Here is a 16,532-nt window from a genome sequence, read left to right on the forward strand (position 1 = left end):
GAGAGAGAGTAAGAGAGAGGGGGGGTGGAGGGAGGAAAGAAGGAAAGAAAGAGAGAGAGAGAGAGTAAGAGAGAGGGGGGTGGAGGGAGGGAAAGAAGGAAAGAAAGAGAGAGAGAGAGTAAGAGAGAGGGGGTGGAGGGAGGGAAAGAAGGAAAGAAAGAGAGAGAGAGAGTAGAGAGAGAGGGGGGTGGAGGGAGGGAAAGAAGGAAAGAAAAGAGAGAGAGAGAGTAAGAGAGAGGGGGTGGAGGGAGGGAAAGAAGGAAAGAAAGAGAGAGAGAGAGAGTAAGAAGAGGGGGGGTGGAGGGAGGGAAAGAAGGAAAGAAAGAGAGAGAGAGAGTAAGAGAGGGGGTGGAGGGAGGGAAAGAAGGAAAGAAAGAGAGAGAGAGAGTAAGAGAGGGGGGGTGGAGGGAGGGAAAGAAGGAAAGAAAAGAGAGAGAGAGTAAGAGAGGGGGGTGGAGGGAGGGAAAGAAGGAAAGAAAGAGAGAGAGAGAGTAAGAGAGAGGGGGTGGAGGGAGGGAAAGAAGGAAAGAAGAAAGAGAGAGAGAGAGGAGTAAGAGAGAGGGGGTGGAGGGAGGGAAAGAAGGAAAGAAAGAGAGAGAGAGAGTAAGAGAGAGAGGGGGGTGGAGGGAGGGAAAGAACGAAAGAAAGAGAGAGAGAGAGTAAGAGAGAGGGGGTGGAGGGAGGGAAAGAAGGAAAGAAAGAGAGAGAGAGTAAGAGAGAGGGGGGTGGAGGGAGGGAAAGAAAGGAAAGAAAAGAGAGAGAGAGAGTAAAGAGAGGGGGTGGAGGAGGAAAGAAGGAAAAAGAAAGAAGGAGAGAGTAGAGAGGGGGTGGAGGGAGGGAAAGAAGAAAGAAAGAGAGAGAGAGAGAGTAAGAGAGGGGGGGTGGAGGGAGGGAAAGAAGGAAAGAAAGAGAGAGAGAGAGTAAGAGAGAGGGGGGTGGAGGGAGGGAAAGAAGGAAAGAAAGAGAGAGAGAGAGAGAGTAGAGAGAGAGGGGGGTGGAGGGAGGGAAAGAAGGAAAGAAAGAGAGAGAGAGAGTAAGAGAGGGGGGTGGAGGGAGGGAAAGAACGAAAGAAAGAGAGAGAGAGTAAGAGAGAGGGGGGTGGAGGGAGGGAAAGAAGGAAAGAAAGAGAGAGAGAGAGAAGAGAGAGGGGGTGGAGGGAGGGAAAAGAAGAAAAGAGAGAGAGAGAGAGTAAGAGAGGGGGGTGGAGGGAGGGAAAGAAGGAAAGAAAGAGAGAGAGAGAGTAAGAGAGAGGGGGGTGGAGGGAGGGAAAGAAGGAAAGAAAGAGAGAGAGAGTAAGAGAGAGGGGGGTGGAGGGAGGGAAAGAAGGAAAGAAAAGAGAGAGAGAGTAAGAGAGAGGGGGTGGAGGGAGGGAAAGAAGGAAAGAAAGAGAGAGAGAGAGTAAGTAGAGAGGGGGTGGAGGGAGGGAAAGAAGGAAAGAAAAGAGAGAGAGAGAGAGTAAGAGAGGGGGTGGAGGGAGGGAAAGAAGGAAAGAAAGAGAGAGAGAGAGTAAGAGAGAGGGGGGTGGAGGGAGGGAAAGAAGGAAAGAAAGAGAGAGAGAGAGTAAGAGAGGGGGGTGGAGGGAGGGAAAGAAGGAAAGAAAGAGAGAGAGTAAGAGAGGGGGGTGGAGGGAGGGAAAGAAGGAAAGAAAGAGAGAGAGAGAGTAAGAGAGAGGGGGGTGGAGGGAGGGAAAGAAGAAAGAAAGAGAGAGAGAGAGTAAGAGAGAGGGGGGTGGAGGGAGGGAAAGAAGGAAAGAAAGAGAGAGAGAGAGTAAGAGAGAGGGGGGTGGAGGGAGGGGAAAGAAGGAAAGAAAGAGAGAGAGAGAGTAAGAGAGGGGGTGGAGGGAGGGAAAGAAGGAAAGAAAGAGAGAGAGAGAGTAAGAGAGGGGGTGGAGGGAGGGAAAGAAGGAAAGAAAGAGAGAGAGAGAGTAAGAGAGGGGGGTGGAGGGAGGGAAAGAAGGAAAGAAAGAGAGAGAGAGAGTAAGAGAGGGGGGTGGAGGGAGGGAAAGAAGGAAAGAAAGAAGAGAGAGAGTAAGAGAGGGGGTGGAGGGAGGGAAAGAAGGAAAGAAAGAGAGAGAGAGAAGAGAGAGGGGGGTGGAGGGAGGGAAAGAAGGAAAAGAAAGAGAGAGAGAGAGTAAGAGAGAGGGGGGTGGAGGGAGGGAAAGAAGGAAAGAGAAGAGAGAGAGAGTAAGAGAGGGGGTGGAGGGAGGGAAAGAAGGAAAGAAAGAAGAGAGAGAGAGAGAGAGGGGGTGGAGGGAGGGAAAGAAGGAAAGAAAGAGAGAGAGAGAGTAAGAGAGAGGGGGTGGAGGGAGGGAAAGAAGGAAAGAAAGAGAGAGAGAGTAAGAGAGAGGGGGGTGGAGGGAGGGAAAGAAGGAAAGAAAGAGAGAGAGAGAGTAAGAGAGGGGGTGGAGGGAGGGAAAGAAGGAAAGAAAAGAGAGAGAGAGAGTAAGAGAGAGGGGGTGGAGGGAGGGAAAGAAGGAAAGAAAGAGAGAGAGAGAGTAAGAGAGAGGGGGGGTGGAGGGAGGGAAAGAAGGAAAGAAAAGAGAGAGAGTAAGAGAGAGGGGGGTGGAGGGAGGGAAAGAAGGAAAGAAAGAGAGAGAGAGAGTAAGAGAGGGGGGTGGAGGGAGGGAAAGAGGAAAGAGAGAGAGAGTAAGAGAGAGGGGGGGTGGAGGGAGGGAAAGAAGGAAAGAAAGAGAGAGAGTAAGAGAGAGGGGGAGGTGGAGGGAGGGAAAGAAGGAAATGTCCTACGAGAGTACTCTGAGGGAGGAAGAATGGAATTACATTACAGAGTTATTAATATAGAGTTGAAGTGGTAAGTTTACATACACTTAGGTTGAAGTCATTAAAACTCGTTTTTCAACCGCTCCACAAATTTATTGTTTACCAACTACAGTTTTGGCAAGTCGGTTAGGACATCTACTTTGTGTATGACACAAGTCATTTTTCCAACAATTGTTTACAGACTATTATTTCACTTATAATTCACTATATCACAATTTCAGTGGTCAGAAGTTTACATACACTAAGTTGACTGTGCCTTCAAACAGCTTGGAAAATTCCCCAAAATTATGTCATGGCTTTAGAAGCTTCTGATAGGCTAACTGACATCATTTGAGTCAGTTGGGGGGGTGTATCTGTGGATATAAGAAGGATACCTTCAAACTCAGTGGAGAGAGGGGTTGACATCATGGGAAAATCCAAATAAATCAGCCAAGAGTTCAGAAAGAAATTGTAGACCTCCACAAGTCTGTACATTTTTTTAAACCTTTATTTAACCAGGTAGACTAGTTGAGAACAAGTTCTCATTTACAACTACGACCTGGCCAAGATAAAGCGAAGCAGTTCGACACATACAACAACACAGAGTTACACATTGAATAAACAAACATACAGTCAATAATACAGTAGAAAATGTCTATATACAGTGTTAATGAGTCCTATATCGACATAACCTGAAAGGCCGCTCATCAAGGAAGAAGCCACTGCTCCAAAACCACCAGAAAAAGCCAGACTAGGGTTTGCAAGGGAAAGAAGGACAAAGATCGTACTTTTTGGAGAAATGTCCTCTGGTCTGATGAAACAAAAATATAACTGTTTGGCCGTAATGACCATCATTATGTTTGGAGGAAAAAAGGGGGAGGCTTGCAAGCCGAAGAACACCATCCCAACCGTGAAGAACGGGGGTAGCAGCATCATGTCGTGGGGGTGCTTTGCTGCAGGAGGGACTGGTCCACTTCACAAAATAGATGGCGTGAGAATGGAAAATGATGTGGATATATTGAAGCAACATCTCAAGACATCAGTCAGGAAGTTAAAGCTTGGTCGCAAATGAGTCTTCCAAATGGACAATGACACCAAGCATACTTCCAAAGTTTTGGCAAAATGGCTTAAGGACAAGAAAGTCAAGGTATTGGAGTGGCCATCACAAAGCCCTGGCCTCAATTCCATAGAACATTTCTGGGCAGAACTGAAAAAGCATGTGCGAGCAAGGAGGCCTACAAACCTGACTCAGTTACACCAGCTCTGTCAGGAGGAATGGGCCAAAATTCACCCAATTTATTGTGAAATGCTTGTGGAAGGCTACCCGACATGTTTCACCCAAGATCAACAGTTTCAAGGCAATGCAACCAAATACCAATTGAGTGTATGTTAACTTCTGATCCACTGGAAATGTCTTGAAAGAAATAAAATCTGAAATAAATAATTATCTATGCTATTATTCTGACATTTCACATTCTTAAAATAATGTGATGATCCTAACTGACTTAAGGCGGGTAATCTTTACTAGGGTTAAATGTCAGGAATTGTGAAAAACTGAGTTTATATGTATTTTGCTAAGGTGTATGTAAACTTCCGACTTCAACTGTATGTAGTAGGCAATACACAAGGCACCATATTGCAAACAATATTTAGTCATCATGCACCATCTTGAGCACCTTGATTTTTCCCAGCACAAAGCACCCTTATCTAGTCAGTTTCACTCAAATCTCTTTTCACCCAATACCTACCCTCTGTCTCTCTGGAAAGGTCATCCTAATGCCTTCTTTCCTCTCTGTTGGTCTCTATTTTCAGGGACAAGTGATCCGTATGTGAAGTTTAAGATTGCGGGGAAGGAGGTGTTCAGGAGCAGGACCATCAATAAGAACCTGAACCCGGTGTGGGACGAGAGGGTCAGCCTACTTGTGGACAGCCTCCGAGAACCTCTTTATGTCAAGGTACGACTTGCTGCCAAAGGGGAGTCAAGCAGTTATTAAATCCAAGGATTCACATACTTTTCCCACCCTACACTGTGAATGTTTACACAGTGTGTTCAATAAAGACATGAAAACATTTAAATGTTTGTGTGTTATTAGTTTAAGCAGACTGTGTTTGCCTATTGTTGTGATTTAGATGAAGATCAGATCAATTTTCATAACCAGTTTATGCAGAAATGCTGTTAATTCCAAAGGGTTCACATACTTTTGCTTGCCACTGTTTATGGATCTGGACTTTATTACCCTGCCGTATACTGGAGCAAAAATAATTCCAGCTTGGACTCTACCGCTTTGTTTAGAATATGTGATATGGCCCTCGATCAAGGTAGCAGGCTGAATGGGGCCATATCCTGGCCCTGATGGACAAGCCTGACACTTCAAAAGGGACTTCTGGCCTGTGGGGTCAACTGGGGTTCCTGGTCTGAAGTGAGTTGATAGGCCCCTGTCCAGTAAAAGGGGTTTGTGCTGATGTGACATGAGGGTCAACTCCTAAAGCCTATTAGCTGTACAATTAGCCACTACACATTAACTCACATAAACTCAGCACCAGGATTAAAAACTACAATTTAATACGTGCAGAGGGATCTGTTAGCAGAAAAAGTATTTGTTAACAAAGGTAAACATGGGTTTTTTTCAAATGTCCTGAAATTCTACACATTCTGCCATGAATTCTGCCATGTTAATATGAAATCTGAATGAGAGTCACTTTCAAAATCAATGGGTTCCCCCTGGAAGTCAGGGCCCCTGTGCACGTGCCCTGTGTGGCTGGTCAGTGATTCAGTCATAACTACTACAAGTTTAGATAGATGGCTAGACTAACTAGACTAATTTACCAATCTAAAACTTTTTGCTGACATGGGCAAATTGAGTGAGTCAGTGACTGACATTATGTAAGTCTCTCTGGATAAGTGTTGTTCTGCTAAGTGACTAACATGTCATATGTTAATGTAATATAACAAGAGGAAGACTGCACATGCACAACTAAGTTTAGAAGTTCCACCTTGTGTATTCTACTATTCTAACTCTCAAAAGTAAGTTAAGTTCTAAATGTTTATCTTTTGTTGTTGTTAAGGCCCCAATATTAATATATTTATTTTCAAGCATAAGTGCTATCTTTGCCTACTTTGTGTAACTGTTGCCTCAAACTGAAATATGTCATTGTGACCTTTGGGAAGGATTAATGTGGTTGTTATTAACACAGGATTCATTTCAGTGAACCTGGTGCCAGGTAATGTGAAGATGCATTGCAGTTTCAACATGAATGCTTACAGTACAGTACACCTAAGCACAGTATAGTACAGTACTAGGGTTGCAACAATCTGGTAACTTTCCCCAAAATCCCTGGAAGATTTCCGGATTAATGTGGGAATTAGCAGGAAATCCGAAGTCATTCAGAAAGGATTTCTGGAAGACCTCGGAATTTCGGGAAAGTTACCAGACTTTGCAACGCAAGATTCCAGTATGTGATCTCTATGGTAACAGTGTGTTATGTCCTGCAGGTGTTTGACTATGACTTCGGCCTTCAGGATGACTTCATGGGTTCTGCCTACCTCTACCTGGAGTCTCTGGAACACCAGAGGTCTGGACAGACAGGGGAAACTCCTTATCTTTATACACTACATATACAAAAGTATGTGGACACCCCTTTAAATTTGTGGATTTGGCTATTTCAGCCACACCCGTTGCTGACAGCTGTAGAAAATTGAGCACCATGCAGTCTCCATAAGTAAACAATGGCAGTAGAATGGCCTTATTGAAGAGCTAAGTGATTTTCAGCGTGCCACCGTCATAGGATGCCACCTTTCCAACAAGTCAGTTAATCATATTTCTGCCCAGCTAGAGCTGCCCTGGTCAACTGTAAGTGATGTTATTGTGAAGCGTAAAACATCTAGGAGCAACAACGGCTCAGCCGCAAAGTGGTAGGCCACACAAGCTCGCAGAACGGGACCGCCGATTGCTGAAGTACAATACTCACTACCGAGTTCAAACCGCCTCTGGAAGCACAAGAGCTGTTCGTTAGGAGCTTCATGAAATTGGTTTCTATGGCTGAGCAGATGCCCACAAGCCTAAGATCACCATGCGCAATGCCAAGCGTGGCTGGAGTGGTGTAAAACTCGCTGCCATTGGACTCTGGAGTAGTGGAAACTCGTTCTCTGGATTGAAGAATAATGCTTCACCATCTGGCAGTCTAACAGAAGAATCAAGGTTTAGCGGATGCCAGGAGAACGCTACCTGCCCCAATGCATAGTGCCAACTGTAAAATTTAGTGGAGGAGGAATAATGGTCTGGGGCTGTTTTTCATGGTTTGGGCCCCTTACTTCCAGTGAAGGGAAATCTTAACGCTACATCATACAATGACATTCTAGACAATTTGGGGAAGAACCTTTCCTATCTCAGCATGGCAATGCCCCCCCCCCCCGTGTACAAAGCGAGGTCCATACAGAAATGGTTTGTTGAGATTGGTGTGGAAGAACTTGACTGTCCTGTGCAGACCCCTGAACTCAACCCCATCGAACACCTTTGGGATGAATTGAAATGCTGACTGCGAGCCAGGCCTAATCGCCCAATATCAGTGCCCAACCTCACTACTGCTTTTGTGGGTGAGTGGAAGCAAGTCCCCGCAGCAATGTTCCAACATTCTATTGGAAAGCCTTCCCAGAAGTGTGGAGGCTGTTATAGCAGCAAAGGAGGGACCAACTCCATATTAATGCCTATGATTTTGGAATGAGATGTTTGATGAGCAGGTGTCCACCTACTCTTGGTCATGTAGTGTACCTCTCATCTATCTATCTATCTATCTATCTATCTATCTATCTATCTATCTATCTATCTATCTATCTATCTATCTATCTATCTATCTATCTATCTATCTATCTATCTATCTATCTATCTACCTTCTTTCTTTCTCTCCTTCTCCCATCCTTCTTGTTTTTCTTCCTGCCCTACCCCTCATCCCTCCATCTCTTCCTCCTCTTTCTCTGTCCATTTTATTATTTTACCTTCTTTCCTTCCTCCCCTCCACCTTCTTCCCCCTCTCTCCGTCTCCTTTTCCTACTTCTCTTCTTCCCCTGCAACATAATGGACTGTATCACAAAGAAGCATATTTTTACTCTCTCTCTCTATTTTATCGTTCTCCAACACATTATCTCTTTCTCTGTTTCTCTCGCTTTTGCTATCAGTATTTTTTTGTTCAATGTCACAATTGTTGTCCTTATTTGTTGATCTCTCTCTCTCTGTATCCCACAAATCTATCCCTGTGCCCTATTTGTGTCCCCATTTTACTTGACACTTGTTTCAATGGAACTTACAAAATGCACCACTGCCCTCTAGTGTACTTCATTGGAAATGCATATTACATGTATGTACATGACAGACAACGTAAACATAAATGGTACCATAGATCTGTCATGATACAACAGGATGTGTGAGACAACCAACAACATTAGTTCCGGTGCTTTGGACTGATCACGATTTTGTAGGAGTTAGCATCTTTCGAATGTCAGAAGGGGAGGGGACATTTGGAACATAGACTTGCCCGTAACATGCAGAGAGAGAAGGTGGAGAACTTCATTCTCTTAACACATATGGATCTATAACTAAAATCGAGCATCTGACCAATTACACAAGACTTTAGTTTTGACTTAACTGACATGAGTACATGACACACACAAGTTTGCAACTGTGTGTGCTTATGTGTGTACGTGTCTCTACATGTGTGTGTTTGTGCATGTGTATGTGTGTGCGGGTCACCGTGTCCTCCCTCTGCCACTTCAGGACCCTGGACGTGACCCTTGACCTCGAGGATCCCCAGTACCCCGAACATAACCTGGGAACTCTAGAGCTGGCAGTCACACTGTCACCCAAAGAGGGAGACTTCAGGGAAGCAGTAAGTCCACGCCGTCGGTCTCTCTCTTTCTCTCTCTTCAGTAGCTTAGACCATCCTAAGGGAAAAGGGACGACTTCTGATTGGATGTAGTGTAACTGTATTAAATTGTACGATTTAATTTTAACAGTATTGTTTTAATCCAGACAGGATGTTGTTTGTGTGAAGATATGGCCTCATTATTCTGTCAGTTTTTATGTCTTATGAGTAAAAAAAAAAGAAAAATGGATCACCTTTGTCAATGATAATGAACATTATGAAATGGCTCTGACATTTAACTGTCATTTCATTTGGCTCAGAGCAAATGTCTCCCCAGCCAATGACAGGACTCCATAATAATAATCATGTTGATCCAATGCTAGGTAGTCTTTTTGCGATGCTGTCAGCCAAAATCTGACCTGGAGACGGGAGAGGAAGAAGTTTCTTTCTGGTTCATGTGCAGTCAATGAATTAAGCAGACCAGACCCAGCTCCTATTGCATTGGTGCCTATGGGAGAGCCATCCCTTAAGCAGACCGGAACTGTGACAATTTGGTAAATGGTAAACGGCCTGAGTAAGACATCAAATCAAAATCAAATCAAATTTATTCATATAGCCCTTCGTACATCAGCTGATATCTCAAAGTGCTGTACAGAAACCCAGCCTAAAACCCCAAACAGCAAGCAATGCAGGTGTAGAAGCACGGTGGCTAGGAAAAACTCCCTAGAAAGGCCAAAACCTAGGAAGAAACCTAGAGAGGAACCAGGCTATGTGGGGTGGCCAGTCCTCTTCTGGCTGTGCCGGGTGGAGATTATAACAGAACATGGCCAAGATGTTCAAATGTTCATAAATGACCAGCATGGTCGAATAATAATAAGGCAGAACAGTTGAAACTGGAGCAGCAGCACGGCCAGGTGGACTGGGGACAGCAAGGAGTCATCATGTCAGGTAGTCCTGGGGCATGGTCCTAGGGCTCAGGTCCTCCGAGAGAGAGAAAGAAAGAGAGAAGGAGAGAATTAGAGAACGCACACTTAGATTCACACAGGACACTGAATAGGACAGGAGAAGTACTCCAGATATAACAAACTGACCCTAGCCCCCCGACACATAAACTACTGCAGCATAAATACTGGAGGCTGAGACAGGAGGGGTCAGGAGACACATCTTCATTTATTTACCATCGCTGGTGGAGAATCAATTGCAATATAGCAAAGACGGTGGTTAAATGAAGATCTCCTACTCAGGATGTTTACCACTGAAAAAAATGATCACAGTTCCGGTCCACTTAAGGGGTGGCTCTCCCATAGGCATCAATGCATTAGCAGCTGGATAGGCCTACTGGAAAAAAGATTTGAGCACACTGGCATAACAAAAAGGAACATGCTTTTAGAATGAAAAACAAAAACGTCCATGTTCAAAATGCATTGTGTAACATTGCTCCTAATGATGTGCTTCCTTTCCTCTGTGGACGTGCTCAATGTTTTTATTTCATATTTATTTCTGTTCAATTATTTGTTTGGTTAATTGGACCACTGGATGTATCATAAAGTACAAGGGGAGAGTCTTGGGGGAAATATTTTATTCTGTTTGATCTGATGTCTTATTTGGTTCTATAGTTCACAGAATCCACATTCGACAGAACAAATAAACTGTATTTAGGTTAAGCACCTTTTTGAATCCCTTAAACTGTAAAAAGGTCACAGAACACATGATGTTCTCTATCGCCACCTAATGGGCAAGATGAAAACCTTTTCAAATCAAGGCCATGACAAACTGGAATCCAGCAACTCGGACGATTCACTTCCAAACGTTCACATTTGAGAAATGACTCTACTACATAGTAATCAGAAACAGGAAAATAACCCTAATGCGCAAATATACAAATACAGATTCCATCGCCATCACAGGATAATCCTGGTGTGTCAGCCGGTACCAAATCACGTCCCTAACCATCCATTTGGCCCTAACCCCTCAATGTTTGCCGATCTGTAAGGTGGAAGCTCCACTACACTGTTTCTACTTACCCCTTAAGATTAAATAAAGTTATATAAAGGTCAAATAAAAATACAATTAAAAAATATCTGGAAATATTGAAGGGTTTATGACCTGTGTGTGTGTGTGTGTGTGTGTGTGTGTGTGTGTGTGTGTGTGTGTGTGTGTGTGTGTGTGTGTGTGTGTGTGTGTGTGTGTGTGTGTGTGTGTGTGTGTGTGTGTGTGTGTGTGTGTGTGTGTGTGTGTGTGTGTGCAGCACAGTAGGCCTATTTATGGGTCGTTGTGGGTGGCAGCGCTTTTTACTGCTTATGCTTTGCTGCCTGTGACCCTCCACACCCTGCTTCCTCCTGGGCTGACTTCAGCCCTCTGACCCCATGCAGCTCTGAGCTCTCCAGCATCCTATAACGGCTTTGTCTCATTTACAGACCATGCTTTTGAAAAGAAGCTGCAAACGATCCAGTAAGGTAATACATGGCATGTAACCTCCAATACCAACTACCTACCTACCTACTTTACCCACCCAAATCCCGCCGCTACCCCCACAAACCCCTCCGCTGTCCTGGGTTCAGGTGGTGTCCCAGCCCCTCTTCCTCCACCTCCTCTGTGTCCCTGTCACCGTTATCAGTTCTCACTCCACCATCTTATGTTTTCCACAAGCTGCAATATACAGACAGGTGGAACTGAGAGCAGTAATATGCTGCTGTTAGTCCAGATGGGGTCCGTGACAGTTTTCTGGCTCTTTATAGTGACCAGAAACCTAGAAAACCTATTTGCTAATTACCTTCAGCCTGCCGGTGTGCGACCATGGCAAAGTTGGTTTGACTTTAGATAGCCTATCTTTGTGGGGCTAGTTAGGGACCGTTAATAAATTACACAATGTAAATGGGAATATATTTTCATGTTGTATTAAATGCTTTCAATATTTGTATATGAATTTCTACAGTTTATAGTTGGTTTGAGCTTCTTAGGAGGTTAAGTCATTGAAATTTGGAGCTATTGACATTTTTAAATAATGTCCCATGTACCCTACAGAATTTACTGATGGTTCTTAACTAGCCCCATAGGGATATCCAAAGTTAAACCAAATTTACCATGGTCAGTTGGCGATCGTTGCATGCAGCCGCACACAAAATGGATGATAAGTTGGGTGCTGCCTGCTGTGGGCTTGCAGGCAGGGATGAAATAAACCCAACCCAAGGAAAGCTGTTAGAACCTAGTTCCTTACATCTCACAAATCTCAGTTGTGTACAATACTGACTTTACTATCAAAATGTTCCTATTTAAACTTTGTAGTCAAATTTGACACTAGAAAACATGTTTTTATTTCATATCAATGACACAAAGGCTATTTTCAACAAGACATGTCGTTTTTTTTTTGGTTCAGTTGAACGTATAGACTGTGATTTCATACTGAAATATGTAACAAAGATGATTATCAATCATGGTTATCAGTTATGCTTACTGGTTACGGTTATCATTTAGGACTGTTCAGTTATGGTTGTTCAGTTCACATCTCAGAAACATCTGTCCCTCAATGGTCTTAGTTCGGGGATTGTGGATAGGGCTGGGCAAATTTTAGAGAGTGAGAGCCTTTGAGAATGGGGGGGTGTGTATGTGTTGGAGGTTTACTAACTGTCAAGCCAGATCTCCCATGTCTGTCTGAGACCCCTTTATCTCATGAGGAAATCAACCCTGTGCATATCCTTTTGATTTCCCATCATGCCTGGCAGGTTGACCCTTGATCTGTAATTTCTCTCCATGTTGCTCATTTTTGCTCTCTTTTATCCCTTCACAACAGAAAGCATGCTGAGCCAGGGTCTGCTTTTCCCTCTCATTGGCCCATGCATGTGGCACATGTCCATATCTGTAGCCTATGGATATTCATGTTCCAAACTGTATCCTGTTTGTCCTTAATGCCTCTCCGTGCCATAGCAGCCCTTAGGTGGTCCACAGCAGCAGGCTTATATCTCTGTCTCATTTTAAACCAAACCCATGGACTCTCGAGGACAAACAACAACTTCTGACATTTTCTCAGTGTTGCTGAGAGCAGCACTCTTTATCTGGAGGCATGTACAGTACTTGAGTACAGTTGAGTAAAAGCTTGAGTCTGTAAAGATATAGAGATACAGAAAAGTTTGTTTTGGGCGTGTCTCTGTTGGAGTAGTGTGGACGTTCTGCTGTAGAGCCTCCCCCAAACCATCCCTTTGAAGCTCCGAACTGGGCCATCCCGCCTGTGACTCGGGAATTATCTCCAACGCTAACAAACTAGTGCACTTCCCCACCAAGCGCCACTCCTCCTGGGTGTCTGCCTGGCTCCCTCCCTTTCTCCATGGTTATTTATATACCCTCTTCTCTTTAATCAAGCCAGTAATGCTGGACTCAATACATGCAAACAATGCAAGAACCACTGTGGGATAATTATAACACTAAAATAGTTGAAATCCACTTCCTTTCAAGTCCAGTAAAGCCGAATCACCCCTCTTATTATCACACTGTGTTCTTTGCTCCAGAAGTTAAATCACACATGGCTTTTGTATTAGCCTGTGTACTGAGTATATGATGTAGAATTATAATTCATATGCTTTGTTTAACTGATTGAAACAACTTTTTTTTGGTACTTATATTTGTGTGGTTTTATTATCAGCCCTTTTGGGCTTCCAACCCCACCTGCACACACTTTGTATTTCACTTATTTTCTTTGGTGTGAATAAATAAAAACGAAACACCTTAAAACCTATATGAGCTCCTACATTTTTTGTTTCCATTGGGGAATTTCAACCCAACCCATCTCCTCGTGTCTTTCCCTGCTCTACTTTGGCATGTTGATGAGGATGATTCCTAATCCAAATCGACCATGGGTTTTTACATATTTAAAAATAAACAAATGATTTCACCTTTATTTAGCCAGGAAGGCCTGTTGAGAACAAGTTCTCATTCACAACTGTGACCTGGCCAAGATAGCAATGCAATGCAATGCAACACAAACAACACAGAGTTACACATGGAATAAATAAACCTACAGTCAATAACACAATATGATGGATATGTAGCAATGATGGTATGAGGGATATGAGATAATGAGGCATATGTAGCAACAAAACATTTTTTTTTAGGAGGAGTTAGCTAGCACAGTGTAGCGTCCTTCACCATTAGCATAACAGCATAGTGTAGACTATCTGGACTTACTGTACAGTAGTGGGAGTAGGCCAGAGGAGGCTGGTGGGAGGATTTTTGGAGGATGGGCTCATTGTAATGGCTGGAATGGAATAGTATTCAACACATCAAACATATGGAAACCACATGTTTGACTCCGTTCCATCAATTCCATTCCAGCCATTACAATGAGCCTGTATTCCTATAGCTCCTCCCACCAGCCTCCTCTAGTGCAGGCTACTGTATAGGTGGTAGTATCACACAGAGCCCAGCTCTCATTGTTTCATGTCTGGAGAATGGAAATGAAGAGGCTTCATCTCCACATCAAAGCGCCGGTGCTTGTGCGCCAGGGTTTGTTCAAAGTTTAATGAAATTCACTCCAAAACCAACTATATGTTAATGAGGCTCCTCCAAACAAGGCATGGAGACAGTGAGATATCTCGTAGTGATGTGTTTGTTTGACAAATATGTACCGACTGCTTTGTTTTTTGTTCCCCCTTCCCCCCTGCACAAGCGAGCAATAGCATTGTGACTCCTGTCGAGGTTAAATTAGCCTGTAAGACATTAGTAAACGGTTAAAAATGGGTTTTAATCTGAGAGGGGAGGAGCAGCAATCTGAATTAATGCTGTCAGTGGTACAGCTCAATGGGGTTTACTACAGTGAGGTAATGCTGTCAGTGGTACAGCTCAATGGGGTTTACTATTGTGAGGTAATGCTGTCAGTGGTACAGCTCAATGGGGTTTACTACAGTGAGGTAATGCTGTCAGTGGTACAGCTCAATGGGGTTTACTATTGTGAGGTAATGCTGTCAGTGGTACAGCTCAATGGGGTTTACTATTGTGAGGTAATGCTGTCAGTGGTACAGCTCAATGGTGGTTACTACAACGAGTTAATGCTGTCAGTGGTACAGCTCAATTGAGTTTACTACAGCGAGTTAATGCTGTCAGTGGTACAACTCAATGGAGTTTACTATAGTGCCTTCAGGAAGTATTCACACAGCTTCACTTTTTCCACATTTTGTTTTGTTACAAGGTGGGATAAAAATGGTTTAATTGTTATTTTTTTGTCAACTACTTACACAAAATACTCTGTATTGTCAAAATGGAAGAAAAAATCTAACATTTGTAAAACAAAATACATATATATATACACATTAAAAAAATGTAAAACTAACATGTCTTTATTACAAAAGTATTCAACCTCTTGAATAAATACATGTTAGAATCACCTTTGGCAGTGATTACAGCTGTGAGTCTTTCTGGGTAAGTCTCTTAAGAGCTTTGCACAACTTGATTGCACATTATTCTTTTAAAAATTCTTCAAGCTCTGTCAAGTTGGTTGTTGATCATTGCTAGACAGACATTTTTAAGTCTTGCCATAGCTTTTAAAGCAAATTTAAGTCAAAACTGTAACTAGGCCACCAGGTTTTCCTCTAGGATTTTGCCTGTGCTTAGCTCTATTCCATTTCTGTTTTTTCTAAAAAAAAAACTCCCTTGTCCTTACCTATAACATGATGCAACCATCACCATGCTTGTAAATATGTTTACTTTAGTGCCTTATTGCAAACAGGATGCGTTTATTTTTTTGACATGTATTATTCTGTACAAACTTCCTTCTTTTCACTCTGTTGTTTAGTTTAGTAGAGTAACTACAATGTTGTTGATCCATCCTCAGTTTACTTGTGTCACGAACCGGCTCAAAGCCCGTAACAAAGGGAGACAACGTGGAGATAAGGATTAGCAAAATATATATTTATTAAATAAGTAACTAAGTATAATATACAATGGTGTGTGTAATCAGTAATCAGTAGTGTAAGTGAGTGTTTTGCATGCATGAATGTGATAATGCAGGGTGATGAAAGGTGCCAAAGCAAACAACCAAAAGGCCACCAAGAACCACAACACAATCTACAAAGGTGTCTGCATGGAGAGAGTCTCTTCCATGAATGTGGAAGAGGTCTATTTATCCTGGGAGACACCTGGCCCAGGTGTTTCCCATGTAGCTGACGACCCTCTCAACTCCGCCCACCGGCATCCTAATAAGGAAACAAGAACAAAGACAGAATACGACAGACAGAGTGGGAGGGTCGTCACACTTGTATCACTGCCATTCAACTCTGTATCTGTTTTAAAGTCACCATTGTCCTCATGGTGAAATCCCTGAGCAGTTTCCTTCCTCTCCGGCAACTGAGTTAGGAAGGACACCTGTATCTTTGTAGTGACTGGGTTTATTGATACACCCATCCAAAGTGTAATTAATAATTTCACCATGCTTCACCAATCGGTGCCCTTCTTTGCGGGGCATTGGAAAACTTCCCTGGTCTTTGTTTTTCAATCTGTGTTTGAAATTCACTGCTCGACACAGAGATGAGCTAGTCGTTCAAAAATCATGTCCATGCAACTTATGTGACTTTTGTTTAAGCAAATGTTTTCTCTTGAACTTATTTAGGCTTTCCATAACAAACGGGTTGAATACTTATTGAATCAAGACATTTCAGCTTTTCATTTTCAATTCATGTATAAACATTTCAAAAAACAGAATTCCACTTTGACACAAAATCTACATTTGATCCATTTAAAATGTAAAAAGAACACAACAATGTGGAAAAAGTCAAGGGATGTGAACACTTTCTGAAGGACCTGTATATTCTACTGCTGTGACTCACAGACTTATAGACCAGGGCCTCTATTCACAACGCGTCTCAGAGTAGGAGTGCTGATCTAGGATCCGTTCCCCCTGTCCATAATGAATCTTAAACTGATCCTAGATCAGCA

At 43.1% G+C, this 16,532-nt stretch overlaps 1 protein-coding gene across 1 annotated transcript in view; it reads left to right on the forward strand.

Moving 5' to 3' along the window:
- Positions 1-16,532, forward strand: part of LOC124034600 (multiple C2 and transmembrane domain-containing protein 1-like) — a 231,809-nt gene that overhangs the window by 110,122 nt on the left and 105,155 nt on the right. Inside the window, exons 3-5 of the mRNA XM_046348001.1 lie at positions 4,569-4,711; positions 6,250-6,329; positions 8,525-8,636. Of these exons, the coding sequence (XP_046203957.1) occupies positions 4,569-4,711; positions 6,250-6,329; positions 8,525-8,636 (335 nt within the window). The remainder of the gene's footprint in view (positions 1-4,568; positions 4,712-6,249; positions 6,330-8,524; positions 8,637-16,532) is intronic.

Source organism: Oncorhynchus gorbuscha, linkage group LG04 (assembly GCF_021184085.1).
Source record: "Oncorhynchus gorbuscha isolate QuinsamMale2020 ecotype Even-year linkage group LG04, OgorEven_v1.0, whole genome shotgun sequence".
Classification (NCBI taxonomy): domain Eukaryota; kingdom Metazoa; phylum Chordata; class Actinopteri; order Salmoniformes; family Salmonidae; genus Oncorhynchus; species Oncorhynchus gorbuscha.